General features: G+C 44.4%; 1 protein-coding gene across 2 annotated transcripts in view; it reads right to left on the reverse strand.

Annotated features, from left to right (window-relative positions):
* BEND4 (BEN domain containing 4) overlaps positions 1 to 14770 on the reverse strand; it is a 29693-nt gene extending 14923 nt beyond the window's left edge. For both annotated transcript variants that reach the window (XM_055700736.1, XM_055700728.1), the window contains exons 1-2: positions 14343 to 14770; positions 5820 to 6386 (exon numbers count right to left, since the gene is read on the reverse strand). In XM_055700736.1, coding sequence (XP_055556711.1) covers positions 5820 to 6386; positions 14343 to 14712 — 937 coding nt within the window. In that variant the 5' untranslated portion in view covers positions 14713 to 14770. The remainder of the gene's footprint in view (positions 1 to 5819; positions 6387 to 14342) is intronic.
* Positions 14771 to 23074: the final 8304 nt, after the last annotated feature.

Consider the following 23074-nt stretch of genomic DNA (forward strand, 5'->3'; position numbering starts at 1 on the left):
GGATGTACACCTCTGCCTAAGCCACAGAAGAGAAAGAGCTCAAACAAGGCAGCTGTGCATCTCATTTAAGCGATGCTGCCACATGCTCCTGTGGCTTTCATTTTTGCCGGTGTTCCCTCGCTGTCCTTCTACTTAATAGAAGGTACCTCTTCTTGTCCTCCCTTTCGGCCATGAATTCTTCAGGGCAGGGACCTCCCCTGTAAACCCTCTACACATTTAAACCGCTGACAACAAACAGGGAAACCAAGGAGCACCCGGTGAGCGGGGACAGCAGTTTGTGTTGCTAAAATGCTGAGGAGCAAAACACAAACCGAAGTTGAGACCAGGGAGTTCAGCCTCGCCAGGCTGAACTGCAGCTCCCCACAGAACTCCTACCAGCTCTTGCTCCACAAAGTAGGCTAAGAAACCTGACCCCCCAAATTCTTGTGGGCTTTTACCCAGAAGCATCCAAAAAAGATTAATAAAGCCCTGGTCTGCTGCAGTTAGGTGTTTCAGTAAGTTTTTGTACTCTGACTGGCTTCGCAAACTAAGCTGGCAGCCCCAAGCTGCAAGCAAAGCCATGCTGCAAATTCAAAGGGGTTCTCATGCCAAACACTGGGCAACCGTGCTTGAGGCTCCCTCTTCCCGAAGTAACTTCATGCTTTGAAGCTGAACAGTAGAACGAGGGCAGAGATCAGACCAAAACATCCAGAACATCAAGGGAAACCAAAGAAGTGGTTAAATGTGAACATCAAGAAACAGGACAAAAAAAAAAAAAAAAAAAAAAGACATGAAAAAGTGTTCATCATAACCCTTGATGGCTGCTTTATCTACACTGCAGCTGTGGTAGGCTCTTTGGAAATGCGATGCTCTGAAAGTATAAAGGAGACAGGATTTGTAGGGAAAAGTAATATCTTTTATTAGATCATCCGATAGAGTCAGGAAAAAAAAAAAAAAAAAAAAGTCAAGCCTTGGGCACACAAAACCTCCCGGAAAACTCTTTTTCAATTACATTGATATTAACTCTACCTGCAAATCCTGCTTTGTTTTGCCTACTTGCGGCCACCATGAACGCTGTCTCTATAGGCGATCACCTCTCTACATTTGAGGGGGTTTTCACCCCCATCCTTCTGCTCTTTGCTGGAGTATCTTTTGCTGCTGGGCTAATGAGGTAAGAATAATTACTGTATTTATGACACACATCTTCATCTTACTTACTTATACCTTTTCACTGCTTCCAGGCTGGTTTGCCCAAAACCATGCAGCAAAGCCAGGAGCACCAGGAGGCAAAACCTCGCTCATGACTCCTGGCCTTTGCTTTAACCACCTGGAAATAATTTCTCCCTTTTAGGCCAAAAACTCGTGAGAAAATCATGCTGACAATAGCGAAGGAGAACTCCTTAATATCCTTATATATTAGACGGTCTAAATCCAGGTCTTACATGCAGTTTCACAAATAAGTCTTTAATTTCACTACTGGGAATGTATCACAGCCACAGTAATTTTTATACAGAGGAAAGAGATTAGGAGACACTTTTCTCCTTGTATAGATGGATTACTTTGCTATGTTCTTGACAGCCTCAAAACCTTAAAGAGTCAATGATAAATTTGCCAAACTCCTTCCAGGAACTGGAATAATCTTTAATTATTTTTCAAAGCAAGACTAAATAATGCACTGAATAAAAATGTTTCTCTTCTTTTCAAATTAACTGAAAACTGAAAATGTTTGGTTAATGTTTTTGCCTAAAAAAAAACATATTGGGGAAAACTGCACAAGCTGCAAGAACGCACATTGCTCCAAAACCAAAGCACTGAAATATAAATTTTTCTTAATTTATTCCATAGCTGAAACAATTAAGATTTCACATAAATTTACGTATTGTTTCAGTCAAATCAAATGGGTATTTTTTGAGAAAAAAAAAACAAACACCAAACCAACAACCAAAACATATGCAATATTTCACCCATGTAATTGCTTTTCTCCAGTGGTGATCTGCTGAAGAGTGAGGCTAGGCAATGGGAAAAAAGATCCTACAGGACTGGAGGGCTTCTACAGCAACAGGGCAGAGTTTTAAAAACTGAAAAATCTTATTTTCTGTGTCCAAAAGCTACAGGAGGATATGTTGTCTGAAATATTTGTTAAAAAAAAGTCGTTGCCTTTACATCTGCTGAGAAAACACTCTACTTCTCGGTATTCTCTTTGTGAGCCATGCAAATGGTGCTTTGCAGAGCTAGAGGCAGAGAAGTACAGCGGTAACTATTTTTAGATCGCAAACTCTCATGGATTTTAAAAGGGCTTTTGCATATGGAAAGTAAAAAAAGAAGAAATGCAAAGTATTTCAGGAAAAGGATAAAATGATTCATAGACAGAGCAGAAAGGAGGGGTTGGTGCTTTTATCTTCTGTTGACAGGGTTGCTGGTGAGAGCCTCAGCACCTGCGGGGAGAACACGGTTCATGCCTCCCACCGCCCCACAGGGTCCCCTGCCAGCCTCACCCAGCAGCTCCAGCCCAGCTCCCTCAAGGATGAGAAGGAAAACCACTATATCCGAAAAAAAGAAAGCTCTTTCAGCAGCTTGACGGGACAGTATGGCAGCCTCCACGCTCGTCTAGCTGCCTCCGCAGTTGCTTCGCCTCTGCACTAATTACATTGCCTGGCCTGTCAGATGCCCAGCATGAGGTTTGTGCATCAAAGTTTGTGCTCTGAGATGACTCTGATGTGACAGATAGTGGCAAACAACACTGAAACCCTCAGCAGAGTGATTCTGGCTCCCTCCCGAGGCGTGCAACGCCTTAATGGGCAAAAAAATGCTCAGAGAATGGGTGTTGCGCCTGTTTACATACAGAGCTGGGTGTTCCAGGTGATAGAAGAATTTCTGCTGCCTTCTTTGGCAGCAGAAGCTTACTGGAGCAAAGTCAGCACTGGAGACAAAAATAATTAGACATTGCCTTTAGTTGATTTTTGATTAACCTTGCTCAGTGGTGGCTGTGGGACTGCCTGGGGAGCTCTGACCTTTATCCTACCATGTAGCAAAATCCGAGGGCAGCTTCTGTGGCTCTTAACACTTTCCCAATTGCAAGGGTCACTTTAGACCTATCTGTATACCTCACCCAGACAGCGGCAGATGCATCTGGTAACAGTTTTATGTTGGCTGATGAAGTCATATGTCCTTCCTCGCACATTTACTTTATGTTTGTCTGCTCCCTTTGATACACTGTTAACAAGGTGGTTCATTATTTCTGGGGGGGTGGAAAACAGCTGTGCTTATGTATGTTTATCTCTCACTTAAAGGGAGATGAAGGGTAACTGATGACCCAGGTAAACACCGGCTGCTTAGCCCGGCACTAATCCTAGCAAAATACAGACAATTGCAATGGGATTCGATTGGCTAAGGACTAAGGAATATGAATATAATTAATGCCAGTCAAAATGGTCTTACGGAAAGTGGATCTTGTCAGACTAACCCAGCTGTCATTCTTTGATGAGATTACAGGTTCGTGTGAAAAAGTTGGGTTGAACAGATGTAATATACCTAGGTTCCTGAAGGGCATTTAACTTACTACCATGAGTTACCTGATTGCAAAAGCAGCAACACTCAACATCAGCATACATGGATTAAGAACCTGCTACTGACATCTCCAGTATTTGTCACTGAGGGAATCATCACAAAAAGATGTGTTTCTAGCAAGGCTCGACAGGGACTTCCAGCAGTTTCAATACCATTGAACGTTTCTAACCAGAATCATAAAGTTAATTTAAAAACAATCAAAAAAAATCTGGATGACGCAGAAACTGGTGAACCAGCAAACACTGGGCAAACAGGGCAGCCAAAGCAATCCAGATCACCTAGTACATGAACACAGCCAAATACAAACTATGTACATCTACGAAGAAATGAGCACAGAACAAGAAGCTCAGCTGCATGACCCATGGCCAAATGACCAGGGCATGGTCCGTGGGTGGGAACAGAGAGACTACTCACCTTTGCCCAGGCAGATGGTAACATATTGCATGTCTCTCCAGTGCCCAGATTTTAAAGAAATGAGCAGAAGGGGAGAAAAGAACTGCAAAGAAGGATTCAACTCATTTGAGGAGTTCTGAACAGCTCTGTTTGCTTAGTTTATCTAAGATGGAAATTAAGTCAGCTTTCAATCTGCAAGTACTTTCAAACAGAAAAATTACCAAGGCCTATACAGCACTTCATTTAGTGGAGCAAAGCCAATGGCTACAAGCTGATTTCAGATAGGCAAGGAATAAGGCACTCGTTTTCACCAGTGTAATTAACCACTGGAGTCAGCTGTGAGGGTCAGAGGCAGAGCTACTGCTCACCAGAGTCTCCAACTCAGGACTGGAGGTCTTCTGAGATACCACTTGAGTCAAATATGAGTCGTGCTTTAGTCAGTCATAAAGATTGCTGGGTTCAATATAGGTGACTGAATGAAAGCTGTAGGTCAGATTACAGACCCTAATGATCATTTTTGGTCTTATACACCTAAAGCCAGGGCTCAACAGGAGTTGAAGTCCACATGATTCCCTTTGTCACAGTGTTTCCACATGATGTATGAACCACTACTGAATCCAGTGAGAGTGCATGAGTTATGGTGACTCCAGATTTTGGGAGAGGTGGGGGAAACATTCTAAATTTTGGGTTTTCTCTGCACAGTGTTGCTTATGGGATTTGCTGGTACCCCTAGGGACCAATGTACAAAGGAAAAACACAATGTAAAACAAATAATGCATGATACATCACTGAGAGCTGGGGAGAATTATGAAGACTGCTGCTTGCTTTTTGCTCAGATTTTGCAACCGCAGGTACATACTGGGGCAGCAGTTGGTTACTGCCTTCTTACTTTCTACATAGTTAACATCTCTGAGATATTTTCTCTCTTGCAACCCATGCTATGTTATCCGTGCTTTTCTGCCACTTAGGGATTAGTTCAATTAACTTTGCACGTACCTACCCTAAGCACCTCAAGCTTCATCTAGAAAGCTGCAGCTCCCCAACATTTATATGTGTCAGAAGTGTGTTGCAGACTTCCTTTCTTTGCTAAATTCCAATTTGCTTTTAGTATTATTTGAGGTGTATTTTTGCCTGTCTTAAATTTTAGAGGACATGGGTCCAAGATATTTTGTTCTTATCCAACACCATATACTCTTCAAGTATCTCAGTGCACCTTAACAATGAGAACCAAGTTTAAAGGGGCAAGAGATGTTTTCCACAGAGGAGGTTTCTATTAGATAAGGTTTTTCTGTCTGCTTTCTCTCTCCCAGTGGCTGGTAGGTATTGCTGAACTGGATAAGTTGTTGTCAAGCTTTTTTTTCAGGTTTTATTTGAAGATGAATGGGAGGAGCTGTATTTATGCTTCTCACTGAGCTAACAGCAATTTAAGAGATACTGTTCAAGGTAAAAGGCAAATCTATTTCAGTTAAAAGTACGGATGCAACTTTGAATAGTTTCTTTAAGTAACCAAAAAAGAAGCCCCAAAGAGGAATTAGGTTTATAAGCTGCAACGTAACTTAAAGAACAAGACAGATAATTAGGTATAAAAGCATATGTTTGAAATTACTGTGACAAACCACCTGATGTTTGGAATTTGGGATTAACAGTACACCCCATCCTGAACACAGCCTACTAATCTAGGAATCAAGATCCATATGGATGAGTACCAGAAGATAATTTTCTGCCGGGCACAGCTACAGGAATTTTGGCTGGAGACAAATTCCAGTGTTCGATTGCTATGATCGCAATATTAAAAAATGATGAGAACAACTTCAAACAAACTACTACCCAAACTGTTTTTATCACTGACTGACAGTATCAGATGGCAGGGGATTATTTACCTGGAATGCTCTCCAATTTTCTACGAAGTTCCTCATTTTCTTGTTGCAATGAAATTACCTCCTGCTCTAGCTCTTGACATCGAGGGCAGTAACCTTCTTCCTCTTCCTCCTCTTCCTCCTCTGGAAGTGTAGAAGATGATGGGTGACCATGAGATTCAGATGTTGCTGGAGATGTCCATCCACCTAAAGTATGTACTGGAGAGGTTGAAAGTGGATCCACATCTGCCAAATGGCTAAAATCATTTACTGATGAGGTGTTCTGAGAAGGAAAGCTCCCAGAAAGCAAATAGTTCTGAAGGGAATCGGTAAAAACTCTCAGAAAGGCTGAGGTTTGTTGCTTCTTTTGCATATACTGCATCTCTATGTCTAAAATGTCTGACGTCTGACTATGGACCATTTTCCCAAGCTGACATTGCTCTTGTCTTTCACTATAATTTGGGTTTTCCTGCTTTATACAAGAAATCATGGACTGAGAGTGGTTGTTGTCCAGTAGTTTTCCACCACAATTTAAGAGACTTAGAACCCGGCTGCATTGTTGGGCAAAGGCATCCAGAATCATTCGACTCTCTGCAACAAAAGAAAAGATGAATCACAGAAACCCAATGCAAAAGGTTATGCCAGGCAGTAGCAGCTAGATGGATGTACAGAACTGTTTACAGTAGCATGCATTTTATTTCTGAACACATTAAAATTATGGCTTCTGCTTTAATACTTCTGCAACACTGTGATTTAAAACAACCCTGACTTTGCTTCTATTTTGAGAGTGCCCTCATGCCCTTGCTGTTCATCAGAAACGCATTGTGATGACAGTCACTGCTTACTGCCATCTTCTTTCAGAGGGACTAAGAAAGTAAATGGGGAAGAAGATACAAATTCCATCCTATCTGTGGAAGCCTACTTCAGGCTGCTGGTGGGTATTGCCAGTACATATTTGCAGGACTTTGCACTACACCTTCATCCTATGCCCTGTTCCTCTCCAACAAGGCTTCCAAGCTTCCCCCCCCCCCCCCCCAACTTTCATCTTTGCTGCACTTGCTTGACACTATGCATGAGACACTTCACATGACCCACTCCCAATTCTATGGACTTTGTTTCTGTTCCTTTTGCTTTAAGTTCCAGGTATGTCCAAGAACAACTCAAGAGCAATAAGCACAAACCCCTCTTCTCACACTGAGGAAAGGCATCAAATGTAAACTACGAAGCTCCTCTGGTCAGAAGAGGAATTTTTTTCTGTCCTGCTGACCTCCTATGAGTTTGTGGGCAGCCCAGTATCATGCAGCAAAGAGCAGTACAGATTCTTCAAGCTTCTCTGGACATAATCAGGAAACCCTACATAGGGCTGTGCAGCAGTTTCTGGAAGCAGCAGCCCAGATCTGGAAGTAGGGTAAAGATGCCATGCTGCACCTAATCAGACCTGCCTCTAGTGACAGGAGGTGTCACGTCTCAGGGAGCAATAGCAGCTACAACCTAAACCTACACAGTAGGATGTTTCATTCTGCAGTGGCTATGTATACAGCCCAAGCTCTGTAACAGCTCTTGGACGTGGATGGAAAATGACCATGACATTTATGATACGACCTGTTAGGTTCCCCAATAAAAATAATGCCTTTTAGATTTTTTTAGCTTATTCATAGCTGAGTTCCTCTAGGTGTCTAAGAAGATGTAACTAACATTTTGCATGAGGAGAAAAAAGAAAAAAAAAGACTGGTAGGTTTAAGCGCTGCCAATTTTGGAGAGCTTTCTCAGGCAGGCTTGACTTTTAGAAAGTGACAAATGCATTTACTTTTGAAAAGGCAACCTGCTACATAAATGAGACTAAGCACCCCAGACCTTCATTTATCTTAACTTCATCAGGAGAGATGAAAACTTGGCCTCATCACACTGATAATACGTAAAGAACAGAAAGGTTCAGAATTTGGGCCTTTAAAGAGGTGGCACTTCTCACAGTACTTCTCCACGACACAGAAGATACACCTTCTGGTGGAAAATCTACTTCACACCAAGGTTAGTACAGCTGGCCTGAAGAATATTTGAAAGAACACTGATCTGCATTTTTACCATCCTCCAGATCTCTGCAAAGAGGGCCAGGCTGAAGCAGCACACAAGTGCCTCCAGCCTTGAAGGCAGCCCGAGGAGACCTGCCCGGCATGGCACCCAGGCACGTGATCTTCGCCGTAAGAGCAGGGACGTGAGGGGGACAGAGCCAGCACAGGTGCAGTGCTGGGCTGCAAGGCTGCCCAGGGCCGAGAAGAGAAAGCCCACCAGCATGTGAAGGAAGGATTGGGCTGGCCCCAAGAACATCCTTGCAATCAGCCTCTTGTGCTAACGAGTCACACCACACCCTTGTAGACAGGCTCAGACAAACCAGGGCAGATTTCTCCAACACATCTTTGATGCGAAACGTTAAGCATTGCCCTCTGTCCACACTACAAACTCAAAAAGGGCAGAAATGCAGGGGCACGGCTGCCCTCTTTGCAAGTGGGTGCTGGTGAGGGGCCAGGTGCTCTATAGCCTCCATACCTGCTGTCCTGTCTTTAACCCTTATGATGCAAGCTCAAAATAACACAGCACAACAGATGTAACATCAGTTAAAAGCACAGAACCCCAGTGACTTTGCAGATTTCTGGCTGGGACCTAGTGATAGACCAGAAGAAAATCAAGAAACTCAAGCATCCCCAAGAACTTCAAGCTATGCTTTCTCTGCTTTACTTCTTTACTTCCCACATTTTCCCTTTAAAATTATTACAGGATGATATTGATCAGAACTTTGCAATCCTGCTGCAGAACAGTTTTTTCATTCATTTTAATCCTATAATCTGATTCCAGACCTTAAGTCATATTTACTGTTTGTATTTTAATCATTATGGTCCTTGTTGACAAAACAGTCACTCATTCTTTGCATATCCTTGTTGCAAGGGGACAAAATATGAATGAAACAACTGAAAAGGGATTAGATTAGCATGAGAGATGTTACTCTAATATTATTGTTTCTCCTAAAATATGGCAAAAAGTAACCTGACATTTCACATACCCGTTTCTGAAGAATTCTATAATACACACTAATATCAGTAAAGATAAAATTAATGATGAGTTCTTTTATAAAATTGAATGCATTAGGCATATTCACCGTGATACTGGCTTAAAATGTAACCGAAATTTTATACAGAAATGACAGTATTGATTTAATCTTCAGTTCAGTATCAGATCAACTACAAAGACACAGTAACAGCAATTACCGTTTTTTTTCTTAACTTTAACCCATACTCAAAGATTTAAAAATGAAAGTCATGACAAGGCAGGACTATTCTGAAATGCTAGCACAAAGATTTGCAAATGTTTTTTTTGTGGGTACTGCTGGGCAGTAATAGCGAGGGATGTTCTCAGCACGCGTTCTGGAAACATCTGTCTCTGTGCTGAAGCGGGTACTACTTTGAAGCGACTTCTACATCAGCAACAGTACACGTACCCACAGTCTGAACAACCCTAAATGAGAATGATAACTGCGGTTATTTCTTGTGATGGAGAAGAAACAAAAACAAATGCTGCCCATTTAGCATATATCATAAAAACTGGGATTTCAGCTTTTACGGACTGACTGTAATTAGAAATGCAAGCACTGTGCAATGTCTAATCACTAAGAAATGACAAAAAGTTGTTTTTATGTGATTACTGCTGAATAATCACTCATCTATGATCCCTAATTGATTTAATGTAATATATGTATTTTCTAGGAACGGAGGATTCTATTGAAATGACTGCACCGGACTAAAACGGTGTAAACAGTTTATGAAAGTCTTACTGTGATACTCCTTTTCCTTATTATGACGCTCACCAACTATGTAATTCCTCAGACCCCGCAGTCTTTAGTCTTACAGAACTTCTATTGGCTTTAACTAGACTTTTGCCTAAAGGTGGACTTGCCAGATCAGGCCCATAAAGTGCTAACAGAGCAGGATTAAATGGCTAAAAGTGTCAGTATTCCTAACCAGATTATTTAAGAGTGCAAGCAACCAGAAGATACCATCATATGGCAAATCAGGTACCAGCTCCCAAATACCGCATTCATCTTTACATCTTTTTCTCATTCATGCTGAACTACAGGGCTTCTTATCCAAGTGCCAGACTAAAACCAGTGTTTTAGGAAGAACAAACTTCCAAAACTCAACCTGACAACATACACTGATGCATCAGAAAGATGTCTCGAAAGACTGGCAGGTGTAACATCAGCTTTTCCTACACCTGAGGATCTTTTCAATACTTAGACCAGACAGCTTTATTACTAAGGAATCGTGCTGGGTCTCAGTGGCTCTGGATTCAGGTGGTGGCTTTTCCATAGTTTCCTTCGTAATCTTGGGCAGCTGGTTTAAGAAGTCTTAATTATTGAGTGGGTCTGAACTCAATACCATACACTCTCCCCTGCAGGGCATGTATTCATTGGTGCTTAATTTTCAGCAAGATTCCAAAGTCCAGGCTTCTTAGCAATTTCAATCATCTCACACTTTACCTTGCAGTGTTTCAGTCCTCTCACCTGATGATTTGTATTTCTTGATTTTTTTTATTAGTATCATATTATTATTAATTTAGGTCCTGGGGCAGCAGCTCTGTACCCTCCCAAATGACTATCCATTCATACAGACTTTGTCATTATGTTTTTAGATATGAACACTGCTGTAAATATCTATGATTGGGTCACAAAACTGAAAGCATTTGACACCTCCCATAATTAAGTGGTGCTTTCTAGAGGATTTTGCATGAAGACCACTGATAGCCCACTGGATGAAGACTGCAAGTGTTTGATCACTGCAGTACTGATCTGACAATCTACTTCTAGATGAGGGTTCCCAACTTCTCAGTGCAGGCCAAAAAAATGATCTTCACCTTCTTTGTTCACTTAAAAACACTTTGATCAGTCTAGACATGATAGAAGTTTTATTAACTGGTCAAGTTAAACATGCCAGGTGTTATCACTGGAATAACAGCTCTAAGACAGCTCTGCTCTTCTCTATTTTCATCAAAGCCCACCTTAAAATTTAAGGCACGTTGTAAGGTCTACAACATGCCTTCCTAAGGAAGAAGACTTTCTTTGGTGGACTAAGATACTGTTTAACGTACATGCTACCAAACACAAAGACACACACTGTTTTCGTACCAGGAAAATAATCTGAACAGACTATTAAAAAATTAATATTTTACAGGAGAAAATGGGTATCTGCTGGTGCTTTGAATGTACCTGTTTGTGTGGCTTACTGCAGCAGCAGTGGTCAGGGTAACCACTATTCAGTAGAGCAGAGAAGGCTTGTGTTGCAGCGCAGCTCCACATTTCTCACTGTAAGATGACATTTCTCATTCAGGATCTTTCTCTACAAGATGGGATCCTGAGCTAGATCTTTCCTCACCATGTCACAGGATGAAGAACACCTGCTTTTCCTCCTTCTGCTAACCCCACTTCCTGCAATTCTTGTGGAGTTTGCAGGCCAGGGTGGTCTCTTAAGAGAGGGACTGAGGAAGAAACAATTCATTCTTGGCAAGAGCTTCAACCATTAGGAAAAGCTTAAAAAAAATCAGGAAGAGTCCTTACTTGTGGCTGTGTGTGAGATGCCCACTCTCAAAAGAAAACTTGGTGCTCTGACTCCCAAGGGGCCAGAAATGTCATGCCTGAAGATTAAGAACCAACTGCATTAAGGTTTAAGTTGCTAGCACCTAGTTAGACATCCCAGGAATGGTATTTTACTAGCCAGCTTGCTCACTGTTGCCTGGACAAGTGGAGAGTTATCAGCAAAAAGAGGGGAATCTCTGAAATTGACCTTGCAAAATGGGTGTCCCTACAAAACCGTGATCCACAGCCCTCCACCCCTTCATTCAAGTAATCACCCACCAAGTGCGACGGGTAAGCTACGTGGGAAAACTGTGCGAGTCAGGGATGGTGACTGTCTTGCCTTGTGGAGAACAACCCAGTGGACCTGCAGCTGTGGATACGTGCTAAAGGCTGGATCCTTCCCTTCCTACAACATCCACCACTTGGAAGATGAACCTCTGGCTATGAGGTGCTCTGGAAAGGGCCCAGCCTGTGCCCCTTGCTGCTGTGGGGAACCCAGGAGCTGGGTGGGCAGAGACCCTGTGGGCATCGGGCAAAGCACAGAGCAACCATGCACGGAGCACGGACAAACACTCCCACTCCCCTGTGGCAAAACCCCAGTTCTGCTTCCCGAGCAGCAGTCTGAGCTATTAAATTGGCTCACACATTTGTTAAGAGCATTTCAAGGCTCTGGATGACAAGATGGAAGCACTTCACATACATACATCCCCGAGGTCCCCCCTAGCTCACCCTCACAGCTCCCTGCTCAGCTTATTGGTGCCACACCTCCTCCAACACAAGCACCTGGTGCTTCTCCACCACCAAGTAGGATCAGCAAAGCTCGTACCTCAGGATTACCATACCCAGGAGGTCTAAACCTTGCTACTTGCTTTATCAGCCTCTGGTAACAACTTGTACAAAATTCCACTTCTGCACACAGTAACAAGTTTTTGGTTTGTTTTCTCCTGTTCTGTTTGGCTTGGTACTTAAGTCTTAGCTGAGAGAAGGCTATGTTGGGACCTATATAGGAACCTAAAGTAAAGCCTGGATGTGTACGTGACAGGACAGGGACTTCACAGAACTTCAGTGCACAAATGGCTGTTCCTTAACTACCTTTTTCTTTCAGCATAGGACTGAATCAATGCCAAGCTCTGAAGCCTGTTCTAGCACAGCACCCGGTTAGTACAGTCTACAGAGGCATGAGAAAGTCCAAACTTCTGCTCATCAAAGCCCAGAGGGTTTTGCTGTGAATTTGGCCTCATATATCATCTACCATACAGCTGTTTTCCATGGTGTAGTCTGCTTCTGTAAAGAAACGTAGGTGTCACATGTATCGGCAACGTTTTGATTGTGGGCTACAAAAAAATACTGAACTACCACCATTTGGGCATTTCATAAGAAGTACTTTCAAGAAAAAAGAAAAGATGACCTTCTGCCACGGATCACAGGACGACGTGTCAGAGCCGTGAATTTTCAGGCTAATCTATTCAAGTATTAAACTTTTTTGGCAAAGTACTTGAATTATTTGTAACAAGACATGATAAAATTAATCCAGTACACGGCTGCTTCTGTGCAAAAACAGGCATTAAAACACAGCCATATATCCTATTAACTAGCATATCTCCCTGTTTAGTAAGGAAATGTCATCACATTTGTTACAAAGGCAAACAGCAACATACCAAAACAGGATCCAATTTTTCTAAATAAATAAATCAATGATGTGTCAAAAATTAACAGATGAGTTAATATACCCGATGTTATCAAAACCAGATGGTGCTTCATAACATTCATCCTGTTCAGTCAAACCCTGAATATATTCTGGACCATCAGTATATAAAATAGGATGCTGCTATTTGTGATGGCAAACAAAAGCAATCATGCCTGCCAAGCACATACTATAACAGGCAGCATTTCAGCTCTGCTAGACAGAAAGTAATTAGAATGCTTTTAATGTCCAAAAGAATGATGCTGATAGGCTGCCACAGATGTGTAGATTTATGAATATTTATATGGTGGTTTATAGCTGACACTTTTATCAGTTGAAGAAGATAAAATATCTGCCTGACTCAAAAGCTTGACAGTCAGGTTAATAAAATCTCATTAAAGAGAATGACCTATGCAATTATATAGGATTTATTGTAATTCATTTTTGATTGTACTCTGCTTAAAGATGCAATTTCCCATTTCCTGATGCCAAATTTAGGTTGCATATCAAGATCTACGTGGTTTTTAACTCCAAGCCATCACCAGAAGAAAGATATGCCTTCAGCATCTCGGTATCTTACACCTTTAAAGAAAAAAAAAATGAAATAACCCGATCTCCCGTTCCTCGCTGCATCTTACGGAAACGGTGCGGGCGAGCAGCCGATCTATTTCCCCTCTGTGAAAACCGCCACCCCTGTACCAGCAGCCTCGCCGTCACCAGCGGCTCCCTCCGGCAGCCAGCCCCGGCCTGCCGCCCCCCCTCCGGCCGCGACCGCCAGCCCGGGGCTGCCCCCCCGCCCCGCAGACGGCAGCGCCGCTCCCGCAGGTGCGAACCGCCCGGCGGCGGCTCGCCCCGCCGGCGGCTGGCGGCACGGCCCCGACGGCAGCGCGGGGGAGGGGGGGGGCGGCCGCCACCTCCTCCCCGGTCCCCCGCCGCCCCGGGGGCGCCGCCGGCCGGGCAGCCGCCCCGGCCCCGCCCGCCCCCGGGAACTTTAGCGATGCCCGACCGGCGGGCGGAGCCGGCCGTTCGCCCCGCGCCCCCCGCGCCCAGCCCCGGGGCGCCGGCCGCCGCCGGCCCCGAGGTGGGGCACCCCCGCCAGGGGCCGAGCCCGCCGCCACCCCCCGGGGGAGGGGGCCGCGTGTGTGCGTGCGGGGGGGGGGGGAGCCCGCGGCCCCCATCCCGCTCCCGCCTGCTGCAAAGTGCCCCGCGAAGTTGCACGGCGGAGGAGAGGAGTTGCGGGTACCTGCGCTCAGCTCCGCGCCGCCGCCCCCCGCCGCCGCCGGGCAGGGGCCGTAGCGGCCCGAGGAGCTCGGGGCCGGCGGCGGCGGCGGCGGGCGGGGGTGGCCCTGGGCAGCGCCGGGGGCGGCGGCGGGGCGGGCGGGCCCGTTGGGGAAGGGGCCGTGCGGCGCGTAGGGCAGCGGCTCGGCGGCGTGCGGGAAGGGCTGCCCCGCTCCGCGCCCGCGGGGCACCTCCACCATGGTGGGTCTCTCGTAGCGCTTGGCCAGCGCCGCCCGCTTCCCGGGGAAGGTCTTCAGGACGCTGTAGGGGCCCCGCTGCTTGTAGATTTTGGGGGTGCTGGGCCCCTCCTCCGCCGGCTGCATCTCCTCCTCCATCCTCCGCCGCCTCCCCCGGCCCGCCGCGGCCCCGCTCCGGGGCTGTGTCTGCCGCCGCCGCGGCTCGTCTCTGTGGCACGGCGGAGCCACGGCGCGGCAGGGCGCCGGCCTGATTGACAGGCGGCCGCGCCAATGCCTGGAGGGAGACGGGCGGCGACCGGCAAGTGTTTAGGGTAATCTCTGCTAATGGCAGCGGGGCGGGGAGGCGGGCTCTGGCGGGGCCGCCGCCGCCCCCGGCACCCCGCCGCGGGGGCAGGTGAGCCGCTGGGCGCCGCCGCGCGGAGTGAGCGGCCGCGGAGCCCCCGCGACCCCCCGCCCCCCGCCCGGGCCGGCACGGCCCTCCGGGGCGGCGGGGCACGGCCCGGGCCGCGCTGCGCGGAGCCGCCGCGAAAACTTTGTGACCCCTGTGCCGGGCGCGGAGCGCGGCCGCCGCTGCCCCCGCCGCCCTGCCCGGCCCGGCCTGGCCCTGCTCCCCCCGCAGCGAGCAAGCCGCCGGCCCGCCTCCCCGCTTACCAGGGGTGCAATAAATAATGCCGTAAATAAAAGTATTTGGGAGTCCAGGACCTGTCAGAGTTGATTAGGGCACAGAGGACATTTTCTTTCTCATTATGCAAAAGCATTTCATGGCGAAATAAAAGAGGTTTCGCTGTAACTCATGCATGTCATATTTCCAGGAATCCGGGAGATTAATCACATTTAACATTATTTGCAACGCCCCCCACCCCCCCCCGGCTCCCCGCTTTTTGCAAAGTGCTGGAATGAGGCGGACGCCGGGGCAAAGGCTGGCCCCGCTGCACCCCCCCCGCCGCTCCCCCGCCTCCTGCCCAGACCCTTTCAGGGACAGTTAAGAAATAATGAAGCGCTGGTGAAAGACAGGAGGAGAATGAGATGCCATCGAGAGACGTTTCTGAGAAATGGTGGAGATCTGGGTGAGATGGGAGACAGCTGAAACTGAATGATATGTTGAAGAAAAATAAATGATAACAAACCGCTCGCTCGCTCTCCCCATTCTTTTTCTGCGAGGCAATTTTATATTTTGCATTAACATTTCCCTTCTTCTGTCCCACTTCTCTCCTGCTTCTGCTGCTATAATTTATCAGGATTACAATAAGCCCTCTGGCTTGTGGAAGTAAAATTACAGAACACCTTAGTTATATTTAAGCGGTGGTGGTGGGAAATCATTCCTCTGTCATCACGTGGAGTTTCGGCCACATATTGTGGTCATTGCTCTCCCATTTCAGCTTTATTTATTTAGTCGGAGTTGGGCTCGCTGGAAATGAGAAGCGACCCTTCTCTACTGATGTAATTAACTCCCGCGGTCTTCGGCCCCTCTCCTGCAGAAAAGTCGAGCTAACTTCTACAAGCCAGGCATTTCTTTCAGGCAGGGCGTACAAGGAGCTGGGCTGTTGCTGGTTTTGATTTTTTTGACAAGTAGAATAAATCAATTCCTTGTAGCAGCCAAAAGCCTCTAAGTAAAGGCTAGTGTAATAGAAATCACTACTTTACTTAAGCAAAATCTATCATAAGTCTTTTTGTTTTCTGACTGACTCTTTGATCGCCTGTGCCTTAAAAAAAAAAAAATGTACTGTAATGCGAAAGAGAGACTGGAAATAAGTGTAGAGAGAAACTCTGCTTCCACTCAGAAATGAAATGCGTCCTCCACCTTGTCTCATCTGACCGGCCTCTACCGCAGCTGCGACCAGCAGCTATCGCAGGTCAGTACATTAATAAAATTGTATAAAGTTAATATTAGGCTGTTAGTAGTTAGTTTCAAAGAAACAGCCCAAAATGACCTGCTGAAGTGTCAACTACATCCCTAGGCACTCGCTACTGTTTGGTGTTGACGCCTACCCCTCTGCTCCTGCTGGAGGAAACAACCCTTGCCCTACCACAAGCCTCACGCAGAAAACTGGGGTTGGCAGGTGACGTCCTCCAAGCTGCCTCCTTTATCTGGGGTCCCTGCAGCTCATCAGGCAGATGCTGGATCTCTACGGACATGAAGAGAGAAGCCAGTTTGGGGTTAAAGGAGTCCAAAGCCACTGAAATAAGGTGGGGACCTCAGCCAAGAGGAAAACGAAATAGATACTTTATGCACTGAATTTCCTTCTGCTGAGGTTTGACAGTGCCCACCACCAAATGCCCCTTCGGTTGTTTTTAGGAAGGCTTGGCTTTTCATCTGTTCTGCTCTCTTTTTGGGTCTACATACCCAGTGATTCTTCTGGGTATGTAGACCTAAAAAATGTATTGGGCTCACCTGCCCCCTCTTTCCTTCTACCACTCTTCCCCTGAGTTTCAGAGGAGGGACTCTGGTGCTGGCCCAAAGGCTGTGTGTTGTGCCTCAGATGAGGGGCTCCTGCAGCTCAGCCCTGTGGAGCAGAAGCATTTAACCCTGGCAGCCCCACCTTTGGCTTTGTGGGATGCCCCTTCTTAAGGGAACACTATTTTACTTAAAAATTCTGTACAGGTATGCAGTCCTTTTGCAGAAGGACTGACATGGCTTTGCAGGTGAGGAGTGTGGCCCTAGACTGGCAAAAAGGCAGTCTGGGTGAAGGGATGGTCTTGAAGTATGGGCAGATGCAGCTGTACCTGCTGCAAGCAGTTGTGGGCTGCCCCCTGCCACAGCCGCTCCCTGCACAGCACATTCACAGCACCCAAGTGGTCTCGTGAGTAGCATGTAGTCATGAAATTACTATTAACCCAACATTTATCTCTGAATTATGGTCCCATTTTGATTGCACACTGGATTAAAACAGTTAAGACACAGCCCTTACCTTGATCAATTTAAAAAAAAAAAAAAAAAGGCAGAAAAAGAGAAGCCTTAGCTGATACCAGCAGCTCATTTCAAGAAAGCCAAACACCTTCATTTCCCTTAGACTGTGTTACCACTTGGGATTTGACCCTGAAGCGGAGGTTATGTCTTTCCCTACCTGTTTACTGATGCAAGTTTCCACTGTTTTACTGACGCTAAGGGCTGGAGATCTGTAACAGGATTATTTCAGAGATCTCTGAGCGGAAAAAGGATGGGAAGGAACTGACCATCAGAAAAAAAACCTAATCAAAACAAAGATAAAGAGCACAATGAAAAACAAGAAACCCAACATTGCTGCAGTGTATACTCCTCTGCCCCTAGAAATCGCCGCAAACAGAATATTTGTCAGTATATAGAAAAATACCCAATCTAGACACAGGCTATCAATCACTGAACATGCCTGTGCTGAAGGTACCATGAGGTACTCAAAGAATAAAAGTGTGATTCATCTCTATCTTCTGAGCAGGGGCTAAATCTCGCTCCACTTATTCATGGGAGCAGTGCTCCTGCGATAACTAAAGCATGCAGGATTTGGCCATGAACTGCTCTGCGCATTTGGAGTGCATGATGAGAGCTAAGATTGGCAACTCTCCTCTGTAATCTAAACCACTCTGCAAGCAGGCTAGCCATAATTTGATGCCCTAAACATTTAACCCCAGCTAGTTAATTTAAGCTTAGCTCAGTTGCTCATGTTTATGGATAAAGAAACAAAAGGGAAAGCATCAAAAGGAAAAGATGACTGTGGAATTCAATATTTCAGCGGCTGTTGATAGGTAAATGTTATTGAAGTGTGGCATTCAAAACCAAAGGCCTGCATTTATGATAATGAGCCTAACAAGGAAATGAGATTGACACAGCAATTCTCTGTTTTTGTTGTCCCCTGAGGTTAGAGATTATGCAGTGCATGGTGCTGTTTTTAGCCTCTTTGGTGATTCCAACTGTGAGAGACAACGCTGTGCATATTTGTCAAGGTTGCACTTTAATCAGGTGACTCAGGAGCTTTTTGAGGGAGAACATGAGCTGCTGGTCTCACTTAAACCTTCATCCACATCCTATGTCAGAGATCCATCAGGCAAGTGACCCAGCTTTTAGCCCCTGCTTTTCCCTTACGCTTACTCAGTGTTCTGTGAAAATGCTTGGAAATAATTGAAATGTATCTATCACTGATACATTGTATTTTGAGAATTACTGGAATGTTTCTCAGTGACATTAATTGGTTTTAAAATATTTTTGTCTTTCTAATTAGCGCAAGATTGATGAGCAGTGGAAAGGGCATTTATACACAGGCAGACACATTTACGTGCTACATTTGTGTCTTAATAAAATGGTAGCTAGCTGGATTCTTGTGCTGAGTAAACACTGGCGAGAAAGAAAACATCCTATAACTTTAGGAGGAGGAAATACCCTGTGTTTTAAATGGGATCACATTGTGTAAAAAAAAAAAAAAAGAAAAAGAAAAAAAAAAGAACCAGTCTCCCTGAGGGCTGGAAAATGGATAAATGAATTATTTAAATATAGTTAAAGGACACACAGGAAAAAGTAATGGCTTTGATACTCGATGTAGGGAAAATTATTAATATTTTAAGGAATCAATTGTGGACACATGGAAAAGCTCGTTTTAATTAAAGATAGCTTACATAAAGCAGTTTGAAGAAAGGAGAAATAGTATATGGTACTTGTTGCTGAGAATGTTTTAGAAATACATCATGGGTGAAACAGATGACATAACAGAGTCCAAACTTTTGTCTGCCCTATAAAAGCTTCACTATGTCGGAGCAGTTTGGAATAGCTTCACCTTCCTGGAGCATTAGCTCTTGTCTTTGCCCAGGCTTGGTGCTCTTGTCTCGGCCAGTACCACGTAACGTAGAGCTGCTTTGCCAAAGTGATGTGACCCTCGCTGGTGCTGCTAGATCCTGCCCTTCATCTGCTTTCCAGCCCCTGTTACCCAGGCCTGCAAAAGGGTGGTCCTTGCAGGACAGAAGTCACACCGAGCTAGAACTCAATTAGAGTGGAAAAACCTGGTTTCCCCAGGTAGAGATGTTACTGATATTTCACATCAAAGTGTTAATGTTCGGGCCCGGCACCTACGCAGCTCGGTGGCTGTTCAGAAATACTGCCAAGTATTTTGTCAGGCAAGCTGTGCGCATCAGCTGCAGTTAAAACACAGATGGGATGGACAGAGGAAAACAGCTGGAAGCGGAATCTTCCTCAAGCTCATCTAGATGGGGAACCTGGCTGCAGTTCCACGTAACAGGATATACATGATCAGCCATGCGGCATCTACCAAGCAGAGTCACCTGGGCTTAATTTGATGGAAAACACAGGCCTGACAGATGCCTGGAGATACCACCCATGCTGGAAGCATGGGGATGACACAGGATTCTTTGCTGAATATAGGCTTCACCCCAGGTTAGATGCCTTTCCCAGCTTTAAAGAGGGCCTGTTAGGAACTGGAGGGTGTAAAATCCTCCCTGCATTTGCCTCCATCACTATTCCATTATCAGGCAGCCCCTAAACCTTGCATGAAATCATGACAATTTAACAGCTCATTCTTAAATGCAGAGTTCAATCACTTCATGGAAATGAAATGAAGGACTTCCTCTACATTAATAATCGTGTAGAAGTAACACTAGTAATCCTGTGGGAAACCCCAAAAAGCTGTCCTTGGAGGCAAAAATCATTACTTACAGTCCAGAAAAAAGGAAATCAATAGGCAAAACCCTGAGTCTCCTGAGACCTTGACTGCACACTGGCTGGTGCAACACAAAATGGCTCTGTTGGGAGAGGTGCTAAAACCTTTGAAACACAAACTTAACTGAAACACCCACATTAAAAGAAATGGGGGGGGGGGGGGGGCGGGCGGGAAGACAGCAGTACATAAAGGCAAAATTGTGTGGGAGCAGGGCCAGGAGACTGCTGTGGTGCTGTGGTTCTGTGGTTTCAAGTGAGAACAAATTCCATCACTCCGCAAGTCTTCATGCATGGTGACATGTCCATCACAAGCTGCATCTGCTTAGAAAAAAAAGTAAATAGGTAAACCTGTGTTTGCTCAATGGCAAATGTACAGATGTTGTATTTGCAAAGGCTGAAATTCACCTGATGCACCACCCACCTCTGGCTCTCTGCACACAGATGAGTTGTACCCAAAAGACATCCAGAGGTGATCTCAGAACAGCTCTTCAAATAAGTGACATTCTATAAAAATGTACGCTTTTACTTGTTTAAATGCAAAGGATCTGAAAGAAAAATATATGTGTGTGGTTGTCTTAGACAATAATATGATAATACCCCAAGCATCTATCAGATTTACTTTTTTGATTACTCTATCATGAGAATCTCTTTATATCCTGGCCATTATTCAGCATCCTTGTTATCATAGTCTTGTTTCCTTGCTATGTGACAATGGATTTACATCTTAAAACAGGAGAGAGAAACTTGCCTGTGACTATTAACAGAGAGGGGAGAGTTAACTTTAACTAATGCTCTGTCCCTGAATGTCTTTATAATTGAGGAAATCTTCTATCATCTACCATCCTTAGAAATATCTAGTGGTTTTGGTGCTGATTCTGCCACCCTTAGTTAGAGTAAAGGAGATCAGAATTTAGGTCATTTACATTATTTTAATCTGGACTAACATTTAAAAATTTATGAAAATCTTCCTCTCAGCTGGTAGGAAAGTGGCTTTTCAAGGAAGACAGTATTTCTTGCTCTCCCTCCACAAACATCTATTTCACTTATGTAGGATTTAGCTTGTTAAGAAAAAAAGGGTTGTGGTGTTTTGGTTTGGTTTATTTTTTAACTTTTTTTTTTCTTTTTGTCTCTGTAATTCTCCAGCCCCTTTTGTTTTATTTTTTAATGGTTATTGTAATTTTCTTTTGCCGAGATAAAAATCCTTTCTGATCAGCTCTATTAATGATGAAGTAAACCATGCTTTCCAAGGAAAGGGCATTAGCTTCCCTAATTGTTTTCAGAACATATGTATGTTTGAAACCAAGAGGCTCTGGCTCCTGGAAAACCCAAGTACCAAGAGAGACAGCTGTCTGGGCTTGAAAGAAGGTACGGTGCTCAAATACATCCAGCCAAAACATGAGCACAGACACAGCCTTTCTTTCTTCACACTGTCATGCAGATACACACGCATCCAGAAAAATGGAAAACTAAATATTAAAATCTGACACTTGCACAGTTAAGATTTTACATGTTCACTTACATAGGCATCTGATTAAAAATGCAAATGAAGCTGGCTTCGCTGAGATGCTGACCTGAGATCAAGCTTTCTGAAGACAGGCTATTTCCACTTTCCTCAGAAGAAAGAAAAAAAGTCGGGAGTTTTTATTCACCTGGATGAAACAATATAAATATGTATGGCTAAATATTTAATTATATATATGCTGAATGGTTTAGCTGTTGTTCAGCAAATACATAATTTGTTAATTTTTCCTGCTTCCACTGAATAATTTATTCATCAGATCAGCTTTTTTAATATTCACTAGATGATCGGCTGATCAAAACCTGTTAGCTGAATATGTTATTTGATTTTTTTTGCCCTTTTAAAAAATCACTTAGTCTATTGGAAGAACATTGCTGTGATTTATTAGTGGTATATTCCATCCAGTCCATGGTGACATTCTTCAAGAGTAACCTCTGAAGGCAGCAGATTTCTTGCTCCTGTCATATGATATTAACCTTTTGTAAACCTGACACAGACTAGATGTCTTTGACCAGGGAAATGACACCCCATGTCCGACAGCACCCTTTTGTGTCACACATTCATGACGACACATGTATGATGTGTTTTATTTTTCATTTGATGACTGAGTATTGAATTATTTAGATTAGCCACTTCAATCAATCCCATACTCTGGCTCATCCGAGTGTCTTCCCTGCAGTTTGCTCAGTAATATGTCTCTGCAAAGGATTTCTTCTAACCTCTAAAACTGCCATGTAGCTTCAGAGATACCCTGACATTACAGTGGGGAACAAGATGGAGAAAGGACAGTGTCTAATCCTTTACAAGTCAGCCTTGAAGTCAATCATCTTATAGCCCTTTGTAGCTAGAAAAGGACTTCTTACACTTATCACTTGAAAAGGGAAATTCTTAGCTTTCTATTGTACTGTCTTCATACCCAGGGAGGTCTGCAGAGATCAGGAAGTAAAGCCATGATATTATTATGTTTGGAAATTACTTATGTTTTTATAGTATTCTTTCACATTTTCATAATTTTTAAAGTTTCTGAGGACATACTTTTCCTTTTAAGTTACTGAAGCCTCGATATTTGAATAAGGCTAGGTTTGTAAGGAGTTTGTAAAAAGCAGCATCAATTAAATTAAAAAAAAATGTTCTCAAACAAAGTCTCTGTTACACTGCTTTGTAAGACTTACAGTGTATATAGAAAATAAACAACAGGGCAGTGTCATCCAAAGCATTAAGAGCACTACTGTGAAATGACCTGTGTAACTTTGTGCCACTGCCAGTCAAGACTAGTGCCGACACCTAGTACTCAGATGTGTGTGCCACAATCTGTGTGCTACAGCCTAATGTATTTCATATTT

The sequence above is a fragment of the Falco cherrug genome, chromosome 1 (genome assembly GCF_023634085.1).
Source record: "Falco cherrug isolate bFalChe1 chromosome 1, bFalChe1.pri, whole genome shotgun sequence".
Classification (NCBI taxonomy): domain Eukaryota; kingdom Metazoa; phylum Chordata; class Aves; order Falconiformes; family Falconidae; genus Falco; species Falco cherrug.